This window comes from Metopolophium dirhodum, chromosome 3 (assembly GCF_019925205.1).
Source record: "Metopolophium dirhodum isolate CAU chromosome 3, ASM1992520v1, whole genome shotgun sequence".
Lineage (NCBI taxonomy): Eukaryota > Metazoa > Arthropoda > Insecta > Hemiptera > Aphididae > Metopolophium > Metopolophium dirhodum.
In genome coordinates this window covers 12,768,546-12,789,496 of record NC_083562.1, presented here as the reverse complement: position 1 = coordinate 12,789,496, position 20,951 = coordinate 12,768,546, and the positions used below count along the sequence as shown (strand labels likewise).

The following is a 20,951-nucleotide window of genomic DNA, read 5'->3' as shown; positions in this document are numbered from 1 at the left end:
AGTATATAAAGACTATGTCCGTTATCACTGTATCAATACTATTCTGAAAGCCCTTTTAACCCGGTAGCCACGGGACGGTGGCGAAGTATGTACGACTCATGACGCTATATACGATAAGTAGCATGGGCCGGGGGTTAGCCCAGGGCGCTCGCGAGTCAGGCGAGTGTCCGCCCTCGGAATGCTTCTCAGTGGAGGGTGTGCCATAGAAGTTGCCAAGCTGCATGTGTCTCGGATACGTGTGGGTTTGTGGCTTTCGCTAGTGTAGAACGCCGGGAGGACCGGACCCGGCGGGTTGGCTCTGGTGCTAGCGCCGGAACGATCCCACGGTACACGAGATGCGGTAACCGTGGCGGAGCAGTCCGTTTTGATTGCGTGGATGGGAGCAATCTTGTCCACTCACCTCCGTGGCTCGAAAGTAGCGCTCAGCGCTAAAACACGGTCCGACAGTTGTAACGGCCTCGGCGATTAAACAATAGACGACTTGTATCAATACTATATAATATCTAGCGGCACCGGTGGGAGACTGTATTTTAAAATTTAAAAAATGATACAAAGTATAAAATGTTGTTGTAGTAGAAGCTAGAAACTAGAATCTATTCTAATAGCTTTTAACTATTCAAATGCATTGTAATTGATTGTATACTCTAACCTAACCTAACCTTTTTTTTATTATAGATAGTTTTTTTTTCAGAAAAAAAAAGCATAAAAATTCAATGCAAGGATATACCTAAGTTGTTCTTTAACCTGAAAATACCAAAAATATATTTTTACACATTTTATTATGCTTACGCAGTTACACATGTCAAATTAAAATTTTAACGAAAAATAACGATTATGCAGGTAGTTCCTTTTTTTGTTGAAGGTACAACATACAATATAAATATTAATAATAGATTGTTTTAAATACTTCGCTCAAACATAAAGTGTGGCCCGGCATAAAGTATAAGCAATATAGGTACATTTATACTGCAATAATCAATAACCTAACAAAAACACTCCGTGTAAAAAAAAAGCTTAGTATTAAAAAGTCTCTAAAAGTTGTGATATAATTTTATAGCTAAGTCTTTGAACTATAGATATCATTTATGTTAAAATAGTCTGCTAAATAATTGAGCTTAGCTTAGCAACTTTAAAACACTTGATTAGTATACACTACCTATTTCAATGATAGTAAACTATATTATTTATGTAGTATGTACTATGTATTCATTATGCTATAGTATTTTTAAATTTTAAATTTAAGTCGCCAAACTAAGATCATTTATGTATCAATTTTAACATCAATTGTATCGTCTCCTTTTTCTGGGCTCAGTGTACGATGGAAATTGGAAAGTGAATTGAGGTTATTATTGAGCTATAAAACGCATTTCACGTTTGCCAAAAATCATAATTGAAAATTATATTTTCACTTTTATTATGGTTAAGGTTCAATTTAATTACAGTGATATTTAATATTACTTAGCATTTCAGACAATTATAAAAGTTTCTAGTTTTAGATTTGAAAACAGTATTTTGTGTTATGTACTATTGACTAATGGATTAATAACTAAATATCTAATGCTATAATGTAATTGGTTTCACAAAAATGCATGGAATATTACAATAGATTATGGAGTACAATAATATTACAAATGAAAAAAAGGTAATTGCATACCCAAGATAGTAATGGACTAATCCTCTGTGCAAACATTTTAGTTAAACTACAGTTCTAAAAAATTAAAACATAGGGCCCATAGTATTTGCACAAATTTACATGACCACCGTGGCACAGTGAACGCAACAAAATAATTTGTTACATTCATAACATATTTATTAAATGAATACCTTAATTATATTTAGTTCCAAAATAAGTTAATTATCCCCATAGTAATAAAGTGTGTATGGTGCAACACAAAACTAAATGTACTATAGGTAATATAATATGACTTATACATTTTAAACAAACAAAAATGTTTAATTAAAAAGTGCTTACAAGTGGTAGATGGTTATATGGTAAATTATTAAAATTAAAATTAAATTAACAACAAATACAATTTTTAATAAATAACAATTGGAATAATTCATAGGTATATAAAGATAAAAGAGGTAAGTTTTTACTTTTTAGTAAAGACTAAAGAATATGTAAATATTTCAAAAAAATAACAACATACAACCAAATCACTAAACATCTAAGACTGTTGAAATATTTTAGTGCAATATAAATTATAAACAATAATGATTATGGTTTGTTTAAGCTTAAAAAATATAATATTAATATTATTCATATTTCATAGCACAGAAACGAAAATTAGTATTCATAATTTTATGACAGATTAGAAATTTAAAAAATAAATCTATTGGAATAGTACAATGTTAAAACAGTATTGTCAATCTAATAACCTATATGCTAGAGTGGAATGAGATTGTATACCTGTTATTGTAGTTAACACTTAACAATTTGATAAAATTTATAAAAAATAATTGTATATCATAAAAAAATGTAACAGCATTCCTAACATTTTGATTTACACATGGAATTTGAAAAAAGATACAATTACAACCTTCTCTTAGTATTGTATTTGTACTTATATATATTTATCCCAATCAAAATATAATAGCTGATAAAATATGTTTAATAATTCACAAGAAACAGGGTTAGTGACGAAAATGCTTGACCACAGCACACATTAGTGACTGCGGCCAACTACCGCGTAACACCAGGTCCCAAAAATATTATTAAATGAATATCTATATAGTTTTTAAACAAGTAATTACTTTAAAACTAAAAATAGAATACCAATTTATTTAGATGATGGATTAAAATATTATGGTTTTTTAAATTTAGAACACAATAATAAAGATTAACGTCCTGACAAGTTATATGATTAATATTCAATTACTGACTAATAAATTAAATACTTCAAAATTATATGGTAATGCCTTACAAAGCAAACATGGTATCACCTTGTTTTTCTTTGTTACGTCTTGATTCATTTTCGTTATTTCCTGTGGGTAAATTTTCAGCAGCTGCTGCTCTTTCTGCTAAAAATCTCTCAAATTCACTGCTTGATAGAGATTCTTCGATTTCACCTCCAAGTCTTGTAGAATTTCCTGGCTAAAAAAATAAACAAAAAAGTAGTGATGTAAATAATAAATAAGTACATTGATATTGGATAGAACAATTATTCATTTTTCATTTTATTTAAAGTTTAATATATTTTAATGACAAAAGAATAAGACTGTTTAAGGTAAAACAAAACCATTAAAATAGAATAATTATGTATGTTTATGAATATTTAAACACATATTATATTAAAACAAATATACTCAGCAGTGCTAAATATGTGCTTCTAATTAAAATCTTATAAAACTAGCATTTTTCATACTATTAACATAATTTGATCAAATGTAATACCATTGACTATAAATGGTATTACTAATCCAAATTATTATTATTTACTCACATTTTCACTGAGCCAAGCTGCTATTTCATCGAAATCCTGTTCACTATGCATCTAAAATATTTAAAATATATTTTTAAATAATAAACATAATGATTATGAAATAAATGGTTAGAAATATTTAAAATAATTTATTGAAACATTTTACAAATAATAAACAGTTTAAAAAAAGAAGCTTTATTTAATTGTAATGTAATTATATTAAATATTTAAATAAGTATATCAATTTACAAAAAAAATAATGTATTAAAATAATATAATTATATAAATGTATGCAATATTTTTTCATAGTGGATATATCATAACAAAATAATTGTATGAACTATAAATTATTTACAATAAACTATTGATTAGTAGATGCACAAGTACTCAAATTAGAAGCAAATTTTTAGATGTGTGCTTAAACTTTTTTGTAGAAAATATAATTATTGTATATTGTATTTATTTCTAAAAGTATAATTAATTGAGTTAACTAAACATACCATACTAAAATTGCATTAAACTATATTAAAATATTTTGGGGAAAATTTCTCATGCTATATAAACTTTAATTATCATTGATCGAATATACATAATTTAAATTGTGTTATGGTGGTAGTATTTGGTGATTATTAATTAGAACCAAAAAATACTAATTTAACCAAAAATATATGAAAAAAAAGATATTAGCATGCATTTTTTTAATTAACACTGTATGTATAGGTACAAAAACTTATGATGCATAATCTTAAAACAATAATAATAAATAATGGTTTTAATTTTTGCATTACATATAAATGAAGATAGTCAGATAAAATTACTGATATATTATGTCAAGCAAGTAATGTTAAAAATATTATCAGGGCATAATTTCATTTTATAAACAATGTACTCTTACCCTGATGACATCTTCATGAGCACAATCCTAAGGTCAGAACCCACACAATACACACACAAGTATTACAAAAACGATAACAATTGCTTTATACAAACGTGATTTAAATTATACAGAATATAGTATAATCTATTAATTTAATACTTAAACAACAATATGGATTATTATTAAGATATAAAGACACTTGAGGTGGATACTTACATCTTTTGTTGTCACATTTTGTGATCGAGCTTGAGTCAAAGAAGCTAAACTGTTAACTTGATCTGGCTTTAAATTGGCATCATAACTACTTCCACTAAATATTTCATAATATTATTATAATTTCTATGCCCAATAATAAAATATTAACTTTTTCTATAATTAATCAAATATTATTATTACCCAACTTTTGTATTTTCATATGATACTGATCGAGATTGAGCAAACATATCAAAGTCATCTGTGTGAATACTAGTAAGCAAATCTGCAGGTGGATTTTGTTTAGGCTTTTCATTATTAACACCTAAGATTAATCAATTATTAAACACAAAAAAAGTGAATACTCTTTAAATCCCTATATTTTTAGTTAATAATTTATATTTTACATTAAGGAAAATACCTAAAAAAACTAACATATTGCACTATTTTTTGTAGTGATATAACTATATTTTTATGTTTTGAGTTTCGGGTACCCAAATATTCGATCTACCACATCCCTTTAAATAAAAGTAATGTAAGAAGCATGAAATATATTTTTTGATATTTTGTTTGTTTGCTTTATTAGAATGTGTTATAGAATCTTCCCCTTTATTTGTTGCTCAGGTATACTTTCATTCTAACTCACTATAGAAAGGTGGTAATATATTAGGATTTAATCTTTATGGTATTGTATTAAAAATTAGTATAATTACTCAGTTTTGAGAATTGGTTTGAAGTTGTAGCAATTGGCTCATCAATAAAACCTTGAAGTAAATCAGTTGTTTTTATAGATTGACCATCAACAGAAATAGAGCTACATCCCGCTTCTCTATTTTTTTCGTATCTGCTATATCTATTTTACACAATTAATACTTGTAAATATATGTAATTTTTTTTTAAATGTTAATTAATATAAAAGCTAACCGTAGAAAAAGATTGTTTAAATCATCATTGACTAACAAAAGCTGTTCAGTAAGTTCACCGTCTGATAATTTAGCAAGGAGTTCAACAATTCTTTCTTGCATTGCTTTACATGTGGTATATAAATCCTAAAAATATTGTTTTTTCATAAAATATTTTTATTGTTTTGTAATCATATTAAAAATTGACTAGGTCAGTTCAAATGTCTAGTTTGTATTATTTTTATACTAAATTTGATTTTAGAGATCATATTTTTAAAATATAAAATACATCCATAATATTATTGAAGACGCTACACCAGCTTAACACATTTAATATGTATCATATTTGAGTGTATTTGTCACGGCGCTGATAAATTGGGATTTTAAAAATGAATCTCAATATTAAATGTACGACTTGCATATTACATGAGATGCAAACAAAAACAAATAATTTAATAGTAATATTGACCATTATGCATTGCATTTATTACAAAGTTAAAGAGTCCAATTGACGTTATTTAGCAATTGTGAACGATGATAAATTAAGCCATTAGGCATCATCCACAGTGAACGTTTAAGTTGTCTCAATCTTATAAAGTACAACATATCAAATTTGAGTTCAGTACATCCAATTTTGCGTTGTTGGATATTATACTTAATATAATAAATACTTGATTCGACCAATTATGAAATATAAAAGTAAGAACATGAGTTCTATTTGTGTGTTTTTATGACATTTTAACAAATAAGCGGGTGATGAGTATGTAAAATATTAAATTTTAAAAATGCTCATAACTTGCAAAATATTGTAAAAACCAATGACTGAACAAAGAGAATGTTTTAACCTTAATGTTTAATAATGGGCCATTTAACTCTAATATTAAAGGCAACGACACAAAATTGGAATAGCTGCACACTAATCTGTTTGTAAGACCAATACCACAAGCTGGAATAACGTCCTCTAAATGCTGTTTTAAAAATTGTATGTATGTTAATTGTTTAACTAGTTACAGTTAAAAGTTGAACATCTGATCCATCTTCTTTTCCTGGTACCAATTCTGAAAGCATTTCATTCAACACTGCCATATTGCCACGAACTAACTCTAAATCAGAATTCAGTTTATTAAGTTGGTCTGGTCTGTTTGACCGGCTATTTGTTTGATCATTTGAATGTGAACTGACTACTGGTTTGAGCTCTTCAGAATAACTCTATAAAACAGTATAATATATATTTAATAAATATTTAATTTATATCTGTATAAAAGTTACTTTATGTGGTGTATGTATTGGAGCCATAGTATCAAGGTTTGTCATAGGAAATTCAATTCCTTTTTGACGAAGTTCTCTATACACAAGGTAAACTCCTTGTAGATCAGGTTGATTACGAAACGCATCTGCCCAACTTTGAATAAGACTTAACACTTTTTCCTGAACAATGGTTGGTGGATCATTTTTTGGACCTAAATTATATCACATATCACACACGTAAATCAACAATTTATAAAAAATAGAATTAAATTAGTCTGCTTACCAATTAATTTAATTAAATCCTGAGAAAATTCTTTGTTACAAACTAAAACGTGGAATCGTTTACCACAATTTTTTACACATGTTTCCAAAACCTATAATTAGTAAAATTATGTAAATAATTATTATCAATAATTAATTATAATACTTACTGTCAAGGTATACATAATAATTTTATGATTTTTTCCTGCATTTTGAAGTAACCTTTTACGAATTGCTTTAATTGCATCTTTAGGACCTTCTTCTGTGTCATTAATCATATCACAAATTTCCATATTAAGTGACCAATTTTCAGAAGCCAAGCCCCCATCAGTTGCAAGTTCTATTGATAAAAACAAAATATAATATTATAATTTATAAGTTATTTAATAACTTTAAAATATGTTGAATAAATAAATTATGAAAATTATTCATTTTTTTTTTTTATCATTGTAAAACAAGTTGAGTCTAATGTATATTTAAAGTTAAAAACAAGATCAACTGTCGATAAAGAAGATGCTATACCTACATATTATTTCTACCTTGCCAACACATAACATGGTACGTTAAATTTTCAGAAAAATCTATTTTACTTTGATACTTTTTATATTAGAGCAAATTGGCCTATTATCAAATACCTTGGGTTTCATGTAAGTTTTTTTTTTTATTTTAATTTTTAACCAAGTTATGAGTGTTTTAAAATTATATGTTTTATGCATTAATGAGACTACATTATAGAACAATAACACCTTCTTAACAGGAATCTCAATTTATTGTGCAATATTGCATAATACATTAATAATATTAACTATATAGGTTCATAGTTGGGATAAGTACATAGATGTACTCATTGGATATTATTAATATTTAGGTATGGACGGTATGGTGTATGTTAGTTATTAAACATTTATATTTCTTCATATTTACAACACTACACTAATTCTGTGACAATTTAAAAAAAACTTCAAAAACCACAAACATTTTGTACTGTTGCTGTGTTCTAACTTGTAGGTAATAAGAGAAGACTATGAAGTATGAATACAAAATGGTTAGCCTTTGTTTTTATATTTCTGATCCTAAAACAGTTGCATACATACAAAATACTAAACATACAATTGTATTAATAATAATGTACCTATACACTTGTTACTATTAGTTATTATGTACTTTTAAATAATCAAAAGTATGAAAAGGTCTTAAAGAATAGTCTTAACATTAAAAAACATACAGGTCCCTGAATAATATACATATACATGTATCATAGGTGTGACGACTGACGATTTAAATTATTTTTAAAATAAAATCATTTGTAACGATCAATATGGTTAAAGCACTGTGGATGAAAACAGAAACTCACCAATTTTTTCACCTACAGGCGTTGAAAATGGATTCAACGATACACCAAATATCGTAGCCATTCTTTTTTTTGTAGTACGTATACGTTTAGGTAAAGTAAATAATATATTAAAACACAATAAAATAATAATGGGTACGTCAGTACAACTGTACTACTATAGTAAATCCAATTTATAAATTAAAATAGGTATTAGATTAAATAGATAATGAGTATGGTATAGCCGTATAGACTATATAATATTATAATAGAGTATAGGTAAATAGATAAACAAATAACAAATTTTGTCCAACCAAAACAAAATGTTACGAAATTATAATTGGTTCTTAAAATGTGTGATTATTTTCATTTATTGACAAGTGAAAACAACTACAGTGTTTCCAACATCAGTACTAGGCGCCGGTGAATCGACGGCGTCAACGACAAGAACTCGTTAGTAACTTCAAACTTAATGACGTTCTCAGATTCGGCGTTTTGACAAATGGCAAACTGACTGTAGCCTGTATATTGTGGTGCCGTACTTTTCTATCTGATATACATCATTTAATGCGTGTACAATTTATACGCGACTATGTTTTTTGTATAGTGCTTAAAAATATAATAATTGGATTCAAACTCTACTCGTTTTACATGTAAGTAATATTATTTTTGTTTAAATTCCCCTTAATATAAAGTTTCAGTTTTAAGTTTAAGGTTGTTTTGTTGTTGTTAGTTGTCGGCATTACATGTTAACATTGTAAACGCTAAATAAAAAAATCATCAAAATGGCACATTACAAAGGAGCTGCCAGTGAAGCTGGCCGTGCTATGCAATTAATGAAAAAACGGGAGCTTGCTCAAGCTGAAATAGAGTTACGTAAGAAAAAAATTGAAGAAGAAATGAAACTGTCAAATATAGAAAATAAGTTTGCCAAACATTATGATTCTTTGGAGGCACAGCTCAAGAGCTCGACTATTGGTTTGGTGACCCTAGATGAAATGAAAGCTAAACAAGAGACAGTTGTCCAAGAAAGAGCTAAGAGATTAGTACAAAAAGAAAAAGAAGTGGAATTTGAAAAGCAAAGACAATTAGAAGCAAAACTAGAAGAAAAACGAAGACAGCAACGGAAGATTAAAGCATTGTCATTTATTGAAGATATGTCTGAAGAAAGCGAAGTAGAAGAAGAAGACGAAGAAGAGGCAGAAGAAGAATCTACCTTTCAACCTTTACCTAAAAAAATCAAAAAAAATCCAGATGTTGATACAAGCTTTTTACCAGATCGTGCCAGAGAATCTGAAGAGAATTGTTTACGAGAAACATTAAGACAAGAATGGACCGATAAACAAAAATGCTTAAAAGAAGAAGAAATAAGTATTACATTCAGTTACTGGGATGGTTCAGGTCATAGACGTACAATTGTTATGAAAAAGGGTAATACAATTTATCAATTTTTACAAAAAGCACTAGAACAACTACGTCGTGATTTTGGAGAGCTCAAAACTATAATGGCTGACCAATTAATGTATGTTAAAGAAGATTTGATATTGCCACACCATTATTCGTTTTATGATTTCATTGTTGCTAAAGCAAGAGGTAAAAGTGGTCCACTGTTCACATTTGGTGTTCATGATGATATTCGAATGGTTAGTGATGCTAGTTTAGAGAAAGAAGACTCGCATGCAGGGAAAGTGTTACTGAGAAATTGGTATGAAAGGAACAAACATATTTTTCCTGCTAGTCGATGGGAACCATTTGATCCTTTAAAGACATTTGCCAAATACACAATTAAAGACAAAACACAAAAACATGAAGCAACACAAAAAAACTAAAAATTGAATTAAATTAAATTGTAATGTAAAATATGTAAATACAAAAATTAACCAGTTTTATCAAATGGCTTCTTTGTTTTGATGTTTCAGGTATTAAAATCCGAATAAAATACAATAACAAGATTTTTGCAACTAGAACATTTGGTCTCAGGTTTGTAAAAAATGATTTTGCTCCACTTATTCTTGGTGGCAATTACTATTTCTACTTCTTTTACAATTGAAGTGAACCCTAAAATATTTATTAACAATGCAGAGTGCTTAGTAGACTTAAGCACCCAACTAGTTAAAGGAGAATGTCGTCTATCTTTGGAAAATAATGATGACAAACCTGTAAACTCTGTTTTGTATGCATTTGAACCTTCAATTAAAAGTCACATTTCATATATTTCTGCTCATCAAGTATTTGAATCTAATCGCTTGAGTTTAAATGTTAAACCAGTGACATTATCTGGCCATGAAGATAAGCAGTTTTATCAAATCGATTTTAATGTATCTCGGCCATTGCGATCAAAAGGTCGAGCACCACTTGTGGTTGAATATGTTTTGATTAATGCTTTGTATCCTCATCCTGAAGAAATAACTCAAAAAGATAGACAGTTGATGATGTTTTATGGAAATGCTTATTTGTATTCACCATACAAAAGTCTTAAATCTTCTGTTAAATTCCAAACTGGAACAAGACGGGTAGAAGATTACACCAATATCAGCCCGGTATCATTTTTGAGCTCTGGAGATGTTGTTTATGGGCCCTTTGGTTCATTAGAACCATTTGCATATTCTCAAATCAGTTTACATTATGATAATAATACTCCATTTTTAAAAGCTACAAAATTAACAAGATCTATTGAATTATCCCACTGGGGAAATGTTGCTGTTACTGATGTCATTGACCTTGTTCATCATGGTGCTAAATTAAAAGGTTCATTTTCTCGTTATGATTATCAACGTGAAACTAACAGTGGAATATCTAGTGTAAAATCATTCAAAATGTATCTTCCAGCTTCAGCAACTAGTGTTTATTATAGAGATGTCATTGGTAACATATCTACATCAAATCAAAGAACACTTTTAGACTCCGTTGAGTTAGATATTCGTCCAAGATTCCCTCTATTTGGTGGTTGGAAAACTCATTATACAATTGGTTATAATGTACCAGCTTACGAATATCTTTACAACAACGGTGAAGATTATTTTTTGAAGATGCGTCTAATTGATCATTTATATGATAATATGATAATCGAAGATGTAACAGTACGCATTATTCTTCCTGAAGGATCAGTAGACTTAGATCTAAAAACAACCCATCCAATTGTACGTTTACCAGATGGCTTACACTATACATACTTAGATACCATAGGCAGACCAATTATAAAATTACAAATGTCAAATGTTGTAGAAAGTCACATTAGTGATTTTGAACTAAAATACAAATTCCCAAAAGCCTTTATGTTCCATGAACCATTGATTGTAATTGTTGCTATTTACATTTTGTTTTTGACTGTAATTATTTGGGTTCGTTTGGACTTTTCAATAGCCAAGGATGGACATAGTGAAACGCGCCAACGTATATCTGGAATAACAAGTGCAATTATACATCATTTTGAACGTAGGGCTTCCATTTATAGCTCTTGGGATGAGGCTTTGAATAAATTGAAACATTCCAAAGACATTGGTACATATAATACTGCATCAAAACAAATTCAGACTGATTATAAAAATGAATCGACTAGCATCAATGAATTAGCTACTAAGTTAAAAACCGAATCAATAGAACTATCAGATAAATTGAATGAGGTACAAAAGGCAGAAAAAAATTTAAAAGAACTTTTTGGACAGACACAATCCTTATACACTGATAAACTTATAACGGGTAAGGTTGGAAGAAATCAGTTTGTTGAATTGGATAGCGGTCTCAAAAGGAAAAAAGACGAATGCCAAGAAAAAATCAATCAATTGTTAAAATCATTAAATTAGTCGTGTTTATGCATATTTCAACTCATCGTCAAGTCATAAAAATGTCTTTTCATAAATCTCTAAAAGCTGGGTTTATGTAATTATCATCACTGTCAAAAATGCGTATTATATTTCTTGCTGCACATTTGTTTTTCATATTAAATTGATTTTAAAATTATATCTACTTAAAATACAAAATCAACATGTTTTATTTATCTATACTAAAATGAATTTGAATTATAAAATATAACATGCAGTAATAGTGTAATATATATTATTATTTATGTACAATTATAATTTTGGATTTTATAATTAAATTTTGTTCAATAAATAGTGTTTGTTTAATAAATTGTAATGTTCAATATAAATACTTAAAGAGTAATAAGTAGGATTTTTCTCCTGTTGACTGATTATTTGCTTATATTCTTTTTAATCGTTCTAGAATGATAAATTACGTATTAGTAAATAAAATTATATCCAACATATTTAGAGTGTTAACATTTCCATAAATATTAAATAAAAATTAAGATTTTTCGACTTGTAGTTCTTTTAGTTGTCATTAAAATCATAAGTGTTTAAGCCACTGTACTATTATTATAATTTTTTTTTTAATAGATTAATAATTGTCTTTTTATTTATTTTATTTTTATTACAATACATTTTCATATATTTCCTTTTTCCTATCCTTTGAATAAATGTTGCTTAAGTAATATATAATTCAAGTTTCAAGTTGTTCAAATGTATTACATAAATGTAAAAAAACCAATTTAACATTGATTTTCAAAGAATAATATGATTGTGATTGTCTCACCAATTAATAACTAATTGGCAACCAATCGTATTACAGATCACCATTGATCTCCGGTTAACTCACTAAAATCGATGGTTCGAATTAACTTCGGTTTAAAGTACTTTAAACCACGGTTGGGATATTGTAATATGCCCTTTTAGATTTAAACTCCAACTCAGGATTAAACCAATATTGGCGACCGGAGCCGGTAGGCGTAGGGAGCTTCTAGAGCGTTGAGCGTATGGGTAAAAACTCAGAATTCGAAAGTGTCTTAGCATATAACTTCAAAACGAAGTCAGGCTATCTAATTTTGATTGCACCGTCGTTCTTAACTCGTTGAAGTACTTAGGTTTCAAAAAAAAAAATCAATATTCGTAATAGCTGCAGTAAATTAGTGACGCGCGAATGCGCAAAAATCGTAAAATAGCGAACTTCATTAAGCCATAACTTCGAAACTAAGTCCGACCGCCAAATCTGACTTCACCATCGTTATCAGTATAGTTAACTAAATAAGTCAAAAAAAAAAGGTTGTCGGGTAAAGTAATTAAGTTCCCAAAACTTTCAAACATCTCTAAAAAAGGGGCACGATTGCACGAATAGACAATAACTTACTCGAGCAGCGATCGAGATTTTACTTAAAAGTTAAAACTTGACTGTAGGCAACTCTACTGGCATGGATGCGTAGTGGCATGCAGGGCCGGACAGGGTCAACGATTTCTACCGGGAAAATAAAAAAAATCGGCCCAGTTATATAAACAACCATAAAAAAAACATAAATTTTCATATAAAATGATTGTATATTATTTTGAGAATTTAAATACTTAATATTATTATTAAAAATTTAAAAATTAAAAATTTGTTACGAAGAAATGTTATCATTTTTATTTAAAATACATGTTTGAACTCCAGAATACACATTAATACATATTAAGCAATTTGTTAAGGTTTGAGCTCTTTTGCAAAATTGTGTCCACCGAGCACATTATTTAACCTTAGTAGTTACACAGATTATATGAAAATATAATCTGTGGTGTATCTATAAATTATAATCTGATAATATTCACGACTTGTCACACGAGCGTCTAGAGACCATAGATAATATAAGGTTCTATTCAAGGTAAGGATTTAAAAAATTCATATCTAATATTATTCAAAGTTATATTTCAAATATAAAATAAATGTATTCTATTATATTAACTTATACCGATATTTTGTAGCCTGCAACACAACACATAAGTATAAAATAAAATAAATATAAATAAAAATTTAAAAATTTAAATAATAAAATTATAATCAATGATATAAGTTCCAAGTTTAAAAAATTATGTATTAGAAAAAATCCAAGTGTCTAATGAATTTGTTTGTTAAAAATAAATAAATATATAAAATACAATAATATCATTTCTTCTTCTGCTCAAATTGTCCATATGAATGCTCAAAATGTGGGTCAATATTAACATATGAGGTATCTTCGTTACCTTTTAAATCACTCTTTATTTGTTTTATAACTTTAATTGTTGGCCTATTTAGTCGTTGTTCTTCCGGTGCTTTTGTCCTTGGTTTTTTGGTCGAATAAAACCGTAGCTGTTTGTCAATATTTTTGTTGGCTGGTTCTCGATACTCTACATTATTTATACACTTACTCTCATGTTGATACAGAACTTTTAAACTTGAATCGACAGTCAAGTTTATTCTTTGGAGTTGTTGTTCATCAAGTGTACCTGCTTGTCACACAAACATATTATATAATTGCTGAATTTTATTAGCAATGGATTCAGTGGATGGTACATTAAGCTGTTGTGCAGCAGGCATTTTCATACACACTTCATCATTTGCTATGGGATTGCATATTACATCCATACTATTCATACTAACATCTTCATTATTCACCATTGAATTCATTCGAACGGCATGTATATGCTTACACATGTTGTTTTTAATACAGTAGTCATAACATGTGCATGAAAACAAATGAACACAACATTTGCACACAATACAAATCACCTTACACGAGCACATTTTGTTTGATTAAATTATCTAATTCTAATGAATTAGCTTGTATTTGTGGAGTAAACCAAACTTAGCAGAAATATTATATATGTCCTTCCTTGTTATTATATTTTTTTTTTCGATATCATAATTTATTAGTTTCATTGCGGAACTGATCAATTATGACATTTGGCGGGATTCCACTTTCAATTTTACCTATAAATATAATAATATAATAAGTATAATTTAGTACTTTAATTAAATAATTTAATACAATACTTACAAGATTCACTTTAACTGAATTAATTGGAGTAATATCCTAATACATATATAAACAATTGTATAACATTATATATAACAAACATTAACAATATATTTAACCAAACCAATTCACATACTTAACTGTTTTTCCAAACTAATTCAATGTATCAAATATAAATATAAGTATACCAATTACCAGCAATTGTTTCTTGAACAACAGTCGGGATGGGAAGAAATCTTATTTCGTTTTGGTGCCCAAGATGAGTTACAATATGTTGTTTCAATATTAATCATTCCAACAACAGTTCTTATAAAAGAAGGGCAGCATTGATCTAAATCATTAAAAAAATGAAAATTGTAAAATAATGTGTTGTATAAACTTAAAACATTAGTTATTTTACCAATTTTACAAGATCCAGTTATCTTTAATGAACGTTCTCCTTTGCTTTTAGATTTAAATACTCCAGATCGAAGGCAATAATACTTTGTTGTAACTGTTTTGTCCATGTTAGTTTTTGACCCTCTATGTTAGACATAGCGTGTCAAAGTGGCTAATTCTTCCTTCTCTTTCCAATCATTAAACTCTACAGTAAAATTTAATGAAATATATATATTTTAAACAGTTTTGTAATGTCTTGTAAAGAATACATTTATTTTATATTTGAAATATAACTTTAAATAATATTAGATATGAATTTTTTTAAATCCTTACCTTGAATAGAACCAAATTTTAATTGAACTGTTTCCAGTTGTTCATTTGATGAAGACATTGTATAGTTGTAAATTCAATTAATTTAATAAAATAAAACAAAATTTTAAATTTTAAATATATATAATGTTTAAATATAATAATTTAAATGTAATCAAACGATTATGTGATAAAGCAACTATCATGATATAGTGATACTGATAATAATAGTACTGATAAGAGGCGCTGTCTCTAGACCACGATTTAAGATATATCCAGAGATTTCTATTATCTCTGGATATATCTTAAATCGTGCTCTAGACGCTCGTATCTCCATCTAATCATCTCACTCCGATGAACTGAAACTTGAAAGTATCGAAATACTTTATGAAAATAACCTGATCATAATGAAATTTGCGAGTTTGTATTAAAACTTACATTATAATATGTACGGTTTATATTAGTGGCTTATTATTTTTCTGTTCACTGAAATCAAAATATACAATATATTATATTTATAATACAATAGTATTTGCTGAAATTATAAGAATTGTTAACCGTCGCCGAAGAATTTCGACAATTGACGATTGCCATAGATATTATAAAATATATTATTTACCATGATAAATTCATAGAACTTTTATATTATAGTATTATACTCAATACCTATACGGTATATTGATAAATCGTATGTTCTTTTACAGAAATCTTTGTCATCTGCAATGCACCTATTCTGGTTTTCTATTTCAATTATAGTTCGCATGCCAAATTTAACAATACAAACTGGTCCGCAAGTTTATAGACATTCTAATACATTCTCCCGGCAGTGCCAAGAGACACAGTGTTTGAGAAGTTATATTTTTTTGGTACCTAATTAATTTACAATATGAATTATTATAAGTTACCTATGTAGGTACTTGTCCAAAACTCTACTACCGGGAAACCATTGGTATTTTAGTATTTATGGTATAGCCTTACGAAGTTTACGATTTTCGGTGTTTTACGCACCCGTACAATGCTTAAAGTTTACCGAGCTTAAGTATAACAAATTAATTTTTTTTTTAATCTAGGTAAATCAACGTTTTAAAATTGATGATGCAAAAATAATTCTGACACCCACCCATGGTGGATTTACATAACAAGTCGAGGGATGTTTTTGATTTTAATTTTTCGAGCAAGCGCAGTGTGCCAGTGACTACACTGGATATATTATATGAAAATACCAAAAAGTTCAAGTAGCTATAATATAACTTAAAAATAAGACTGACCGCCAAATTCAGACTTCTCTGTCGTTTTCAGTTAAAAAATAATGATTTTCGGCAATTAATTTTTGAAATATCGTTCATAATTCGTTGTAACTTGTAATTTATATACCCATTTTAAAAATATTATTTGTGGGTAATTGAAACGTCTAAAATGTATTATTATATACAAATATGATAATAAACAAATAATAATAACTCAACTTAACTGGCTACGGTATTAATAATATTTAATAATATCAATATAAGTACTGTAGAACCTCGATTATCCGTGACTCGATTATCCGTGTTAACGATTAACCGTGCTCACTCTTCCAAAAATTTAAAAATAAGTATGGACTATAGATATATTATATGTAGTTATAATCGAACATTTTATATTACATAATACACGATATCGACAATTATATTAATGACATTTTTGACGGTAATAATATGAAGATAAGCAATATTGTACATCGATTTTGACTTCCATGACATTATTGGCTTAAGAAAAATTAGAAGTGAAGTAAGGAAAATTATTTCAAACCAAAAAAAACAAAGACTGATAACTTCATATTTTAAGCCCTAATAACTTGTTGTATAAAATTATTGTATGTATATTATGTATGTATACATATTTCTAATTATAATTGAATCAAATTTTTAAAATTTCATTATTATAAAATTGTATCTATGTATTTCTAATTAAAATTAAATAAAAATTTCATTATTATAAAAAGTCTCGATTAACCGTGATTTTCATTTATCCGTGTGACCCCCTCCCCATCATTACCCCGGATAATCGAGGTTCCACTGTATAGTATACAATATCCTAGGCTGTCAAATCGTCTCCACTTGGAATCGTTTTTCGTATAACGAGTTTTGGTTAAGTACCTACCTACATAATAGGTACCTATATAACTTATAATTCATATTTTAATTTAATTACCAAAGAAATATAACTTCCCAGGCACGCCCGGAAAACCGTCGTCTGTCGAACTTTAGTACATAGTGTACAGTGATGAAAGAACTGTAATATCACGCGTCTCTAAATACATTTATTTTGGTAACTAATGATATTATTATTAATTTCATTAATCCATAAACATAAAAACAACATTTTTTTATTGTTTTATATGCCTACGGTTACATCTTATATTATACTATAATTTATTTCTTCTTACTTAATAAGAGTTTCTTATTTCGCACGAACAAAGAACTGCTAAAATAGTAGATATATAACAATAAATTACAACAAATTAGTCATATATTTAAAAATCTTAAATTACGATCTAACTATAAATAAGATAAATATAAAAACTATGATAGTATAATTAATAAAGACTTTTAATACTTTTCTCTTTCATTCTAAAATTTAAAAATAAAGTTTTCTTATAATTATAAATAAGTCTTTAACAAATAATTTCATTCACAAACATGATTCAAAAAAAATTGAATTGAATTATATTGTGTGAATACACATTACAAACTTCAAACTAAAATGTCCAGTATCTTAAACAGAAAAAACTATTCAAAATATTTAGTTCATTAAAGAAGGATTTTTCATAGGGCACCAATTTATCAATGTTTAAAAAGTATATACGAAAAATTCAACTAGAGCTACATAACAAAAAAAAAAATTGAAAGAGGGTATTGGCGCCCGCAGGCAAATGCATACTAGAAAACCAAAAAAAAATGTGGAAAAAATGTGGAAAAAATGTTACTTTAGGAATACACATTACAAAGTACACACTAAAATGCCCAGAATCTTAAAAAGAAAAAAAAATTAGTTCATTAAAGATGGATTATTCGTATGGCACCAGGTTATCAATACTTAAAAAAATCAGCTTATGTTAAAATCATAAAAAAAAATTGAAGGGAGATGTTGGCGCCCACAGGCAAATGCAATTTCAGGAAACAAAAAAAAAAAATTGAGAAGAAATTAAATCGTAGGAACACACATCACAAAGTACAAACTAAAATGCCCAGAATATTAAAAAGAAAAAAAAATTAGTTCATTAAAGATGGATTATTCGTATGGCACCAGGTTATCAATACTTAAAAAAATCAGCTTATGTTAAAATCATAAAAAAAAATTGAAGGGAGATGTTGGCGCCCACAGGCAAATGCAATTTCAGGAAACAAAAAAAAAAAATTGAGAAGAAATTAAATCGTAGGAACACACATTACAAAGTACAAACTAAAATGCCCAGAATATTAAAAAGAAAAAAAAATTAGTTCATTAAAGATGGATTATTCGTATGGCACCAGGTTATCAATACTTAAAAAAATCGGCTTATGTTAAAATCATAAAAAAAAATTGAAGGGAGATGTTGGCGCCCACAGGCAAATGCAATTTCAGGAAACAAAAAAAAAAAATTGAGAAGAAATTAAATCGTAGGAACACACATTACAAAGTACAAACTAAAATACCCAGAATCTTAAACAGAAAAAACTAATAGAAATATTTAGTTCACTCAAGAAGGTTTATTCATATGGCACCAAGTTATCATTTTTCAAGTATATACAAAACATTCAACTAGTCAAAATAAAATTAGTTCATTAAAGATGGATTATTCGTATGGCACCAGGTTATCAATAATTAAAAAAATCGGCTTATGTTAAAATCATAAAAAAAAATTGAATAGAGGCGTTGGCGAATGCAGGAAAATACAATTTCAGGAACCAAAAAAAAATTAAAAAAAAAATATTATTCTAGGAATACACATTTACAAAGTCCAACAAAAAAAGTCTAGAATCTTAAACAGAAAAAACTATTCAAAATATTTAGTTCACTCAAGAAGGTTTATTCATAGGGCACCAAGTTATCATTTTTCAAGTCTATACAAAAAATTCAACTAGTCACATAACAAAAAAAAAAAATTGAAGGAAGGTGTTGGCGCCCGCAGGCAAAAGCATTTTAGAAAACAAAAAAAAATTGAAATTAAAAACCTCAAACTAATATGTCCAGAATCTTAAACAGAAAAAAACTATTCAAAATATTTAGTTCATTAATGTTGGATTTTTCATAGGGCACCAAGTTATCAATGTTTAAAAAGTATATACAAAAAACTCAACAAGAGTTACATAACAAAAAAAAAAAATTGAAAGAGGGTGTTGGCGCCCGCAGGCAAATGCATTTTAGAAAACAAAAAAAAAATTATACTGTAGGAAAACACATTACAAAGTCCAACCTAAAACGTCTAGAATCTTAAACAGAAAAAACTATTCAAAATATTTAGTTCATTAATGTTGGATTTTTCATAGGACACCAAGTTATCAATGTTTAAAGTCTATACAAAAAATTCAACTAGTCACATAACAAAAAAAAAAAATTGAAGGAGGGTGTTGGCGCCCGCAGGCAAAAGCATTTTAGAAAACAAAAAAAAATTGAAATTAAAAACCTCGAACTAATATGTCCAGAATCTTAAACAGAAAAAACTATTCAAAATATTTAGTTCATTAATGTTGGATTTTTCATAGGGCACCAAGTTATCAATGTTTAAAAAGTATATACGAAAAATTCAACAAGAGTTACATAACAAAAAAAAAAATTGAAAGAGGGTGTTGGCGCCCGCAGGCAAATGCATTTTAGAAAACAAAAAAGAAATTTGGAAAAAAATTTAGAAAAAACTATTCAAAATATTTTGTTCATTAAAGAATGATTATTCATGGGGCACCAAGTTATCAATTTTCAAGTCAATACAAAATGTTCAACTAGAGTTACTGTACTAAAAAAAAAAAATTGAAGGGAGGTGTTGGCACCCGCAGGCAAATGCATTTTAGAATACAAAAAAAAAATTTGGAAAAAAATTTACAGTAGATACACACATAACGAAGTTCAAACTAAAATGTCCCAAAACTTAAACAGAAAAAACTATTCAAAATATTTAGTTCATTAAAGAAGGATAGTATGGTACCAGGTTATCTATGTTTAAAATATTCGGCTAAAGTTAGTGGATAGT

The 20,951-nt window shown here is 27.9% G+C and overlaps 3 protein-coding genes and 1 long non-coding RNA gene across 6 annotated transcripts; 2 read left to right on the top strand and 2 right to left on the bottom strand.

Annotated features, from left to right (window-relative positions):
- Positions 1-1,390: 1,390 nt before the first annotated feature.
- LOC132941394 (TOM1-like protein 2) lies at positions 1,391-8,536 on the bottom strand. Its single transcript, XM_061009430.1, has 12 exons — positions 8,257-8,536; positions 7,073-7,242; positions 6,925-7,015; positions 6,663-6,853; positions 6,405-6,602; positions 5,416-5,540; positions 5,205-5,344; positions 4,696-4,816; positions 4,516-4,609; positions 4,318-4,344; positions 3,444-3,494; positions 1,391-3,094 (listed from the first exon to the last, which is right to left on the bottom strand). The coding sequence occupies exons 1-12, from the start codon at positions 8,315-8,317 to the stop codon at positions 2,921-2,923; spliced, it is 1,443 nt and encodes a 480-aa protein (XP_060865413.1). The 5' UTR covers positions 8,318-8,536; the 3' UTR covers positions 1,391-2,920.
- Positions 8,537-8,743: 207 nt separating this feature from the next.
- LOC132941134 (protein FAM50 homolog) lies at positions 8,744-10,288 on the top strand. 2 transcript variants are annotated; one of them, XM_061009061.1, is made up of 3 exons: positions 8,744-8,885; positions 8,966-10,081; positions 10,152-10,288. In XM_061009061.1, the coding sequence occupies exon 2, from the start codon at positions 9,018-9,020 to the stop codon at positions 10,059-10,061; it is 1,044 nt and encodes a 347-aa protein (XP_060865044.1). In that variant the 5' UTR covers positions 8,744-8,885; positions 8,966-9,017; the 3' UTR covers positions 10,062-10,081; positions 10,152-10,288. The 2 variants fall into 2 exon arrangements, with proteins under 2 accessions (XP_060865044.1, XP_060865043.1); XM_061009060.1 differs by having other exon boundaries at positions 8,966-10,224.
- Positions 10,224-12,648, top strand: LOC132941133 (dolichyl-diphosphooligosaccharide--protein glycosyltransferase subunit 1). The gene has a single exon (XM_061009059.1). It carries the CDS (start codon positions 10,224-10,226, stop codon positions 12,033-12,035), a length of 1,812 nt encoding a protein of 603 aa, XP_060865042.1. The 3' UTR covers positions 12,036-12,648.
- A 1,080-nt stretch (positions 12,649-13,728) lies between these two features.
- On the bottom strand, positions 13,729-15,914 carry LOC132941042 (uncharacterized). 2 transcript variants are annotated; one of them, XR_009664127.1, is made up of 5 exons: positions 15,767-15,914; positions 15,456-15,638; positions 15,251-15,386; positions 15,077-15,112; positions 13,729-15,009 (listed from the first exon to the last, which is right to left on the bottom strand). It is a non-coding gene; the product is annotated as an uncharacterized LOC132941042 (long non-coding RNA). The 2 variants fall into 2 exon arrangements; XR_009664126.1 differs by having other exon boundaries at positions 15,077-15,386.
- Positions 15,915-20,951: the final 5,037 nt, after the last annotated feature.

Bases quoted from the DNA above. Each gene is read 5' to 3' on its own strand.
- LOC132941394 (XM_061009430.1), bottom strand. From the start codon at position 8,317: ATGGCTACGATATTTGGTGTATCGTTGAATCCATTTTCAACGCCTGTA. The intron at 7,243-8,256 runs GTGAGTTTCTGT...TTTTATCAATAG, and splicing joins GCCTGTAGGTGAAAAAATTG to AACTTGCAACTGATGGGGGC. The intron at 7,016-7,072 runs GTAAGTATTATA...TACTAATTATAG, and splicing joins TTATTATGTATACCTTGACA to GTTTTGGAAACATGTGTAAA.
- LOC132941134 (XM_061009061.1), top strand. From the start codon at position 9,018: ATGGCACATTACAAAGGAGCTGCCAGTGAAGCTGGCCGTGCTATGCAA.
- LOC132941133 (XM_061009059.1), top strand. From the start codon at position 10,224: ATGATTTTGCTCCACTTATTCTTGGTGGCAATTACTATTTCTACTTCT.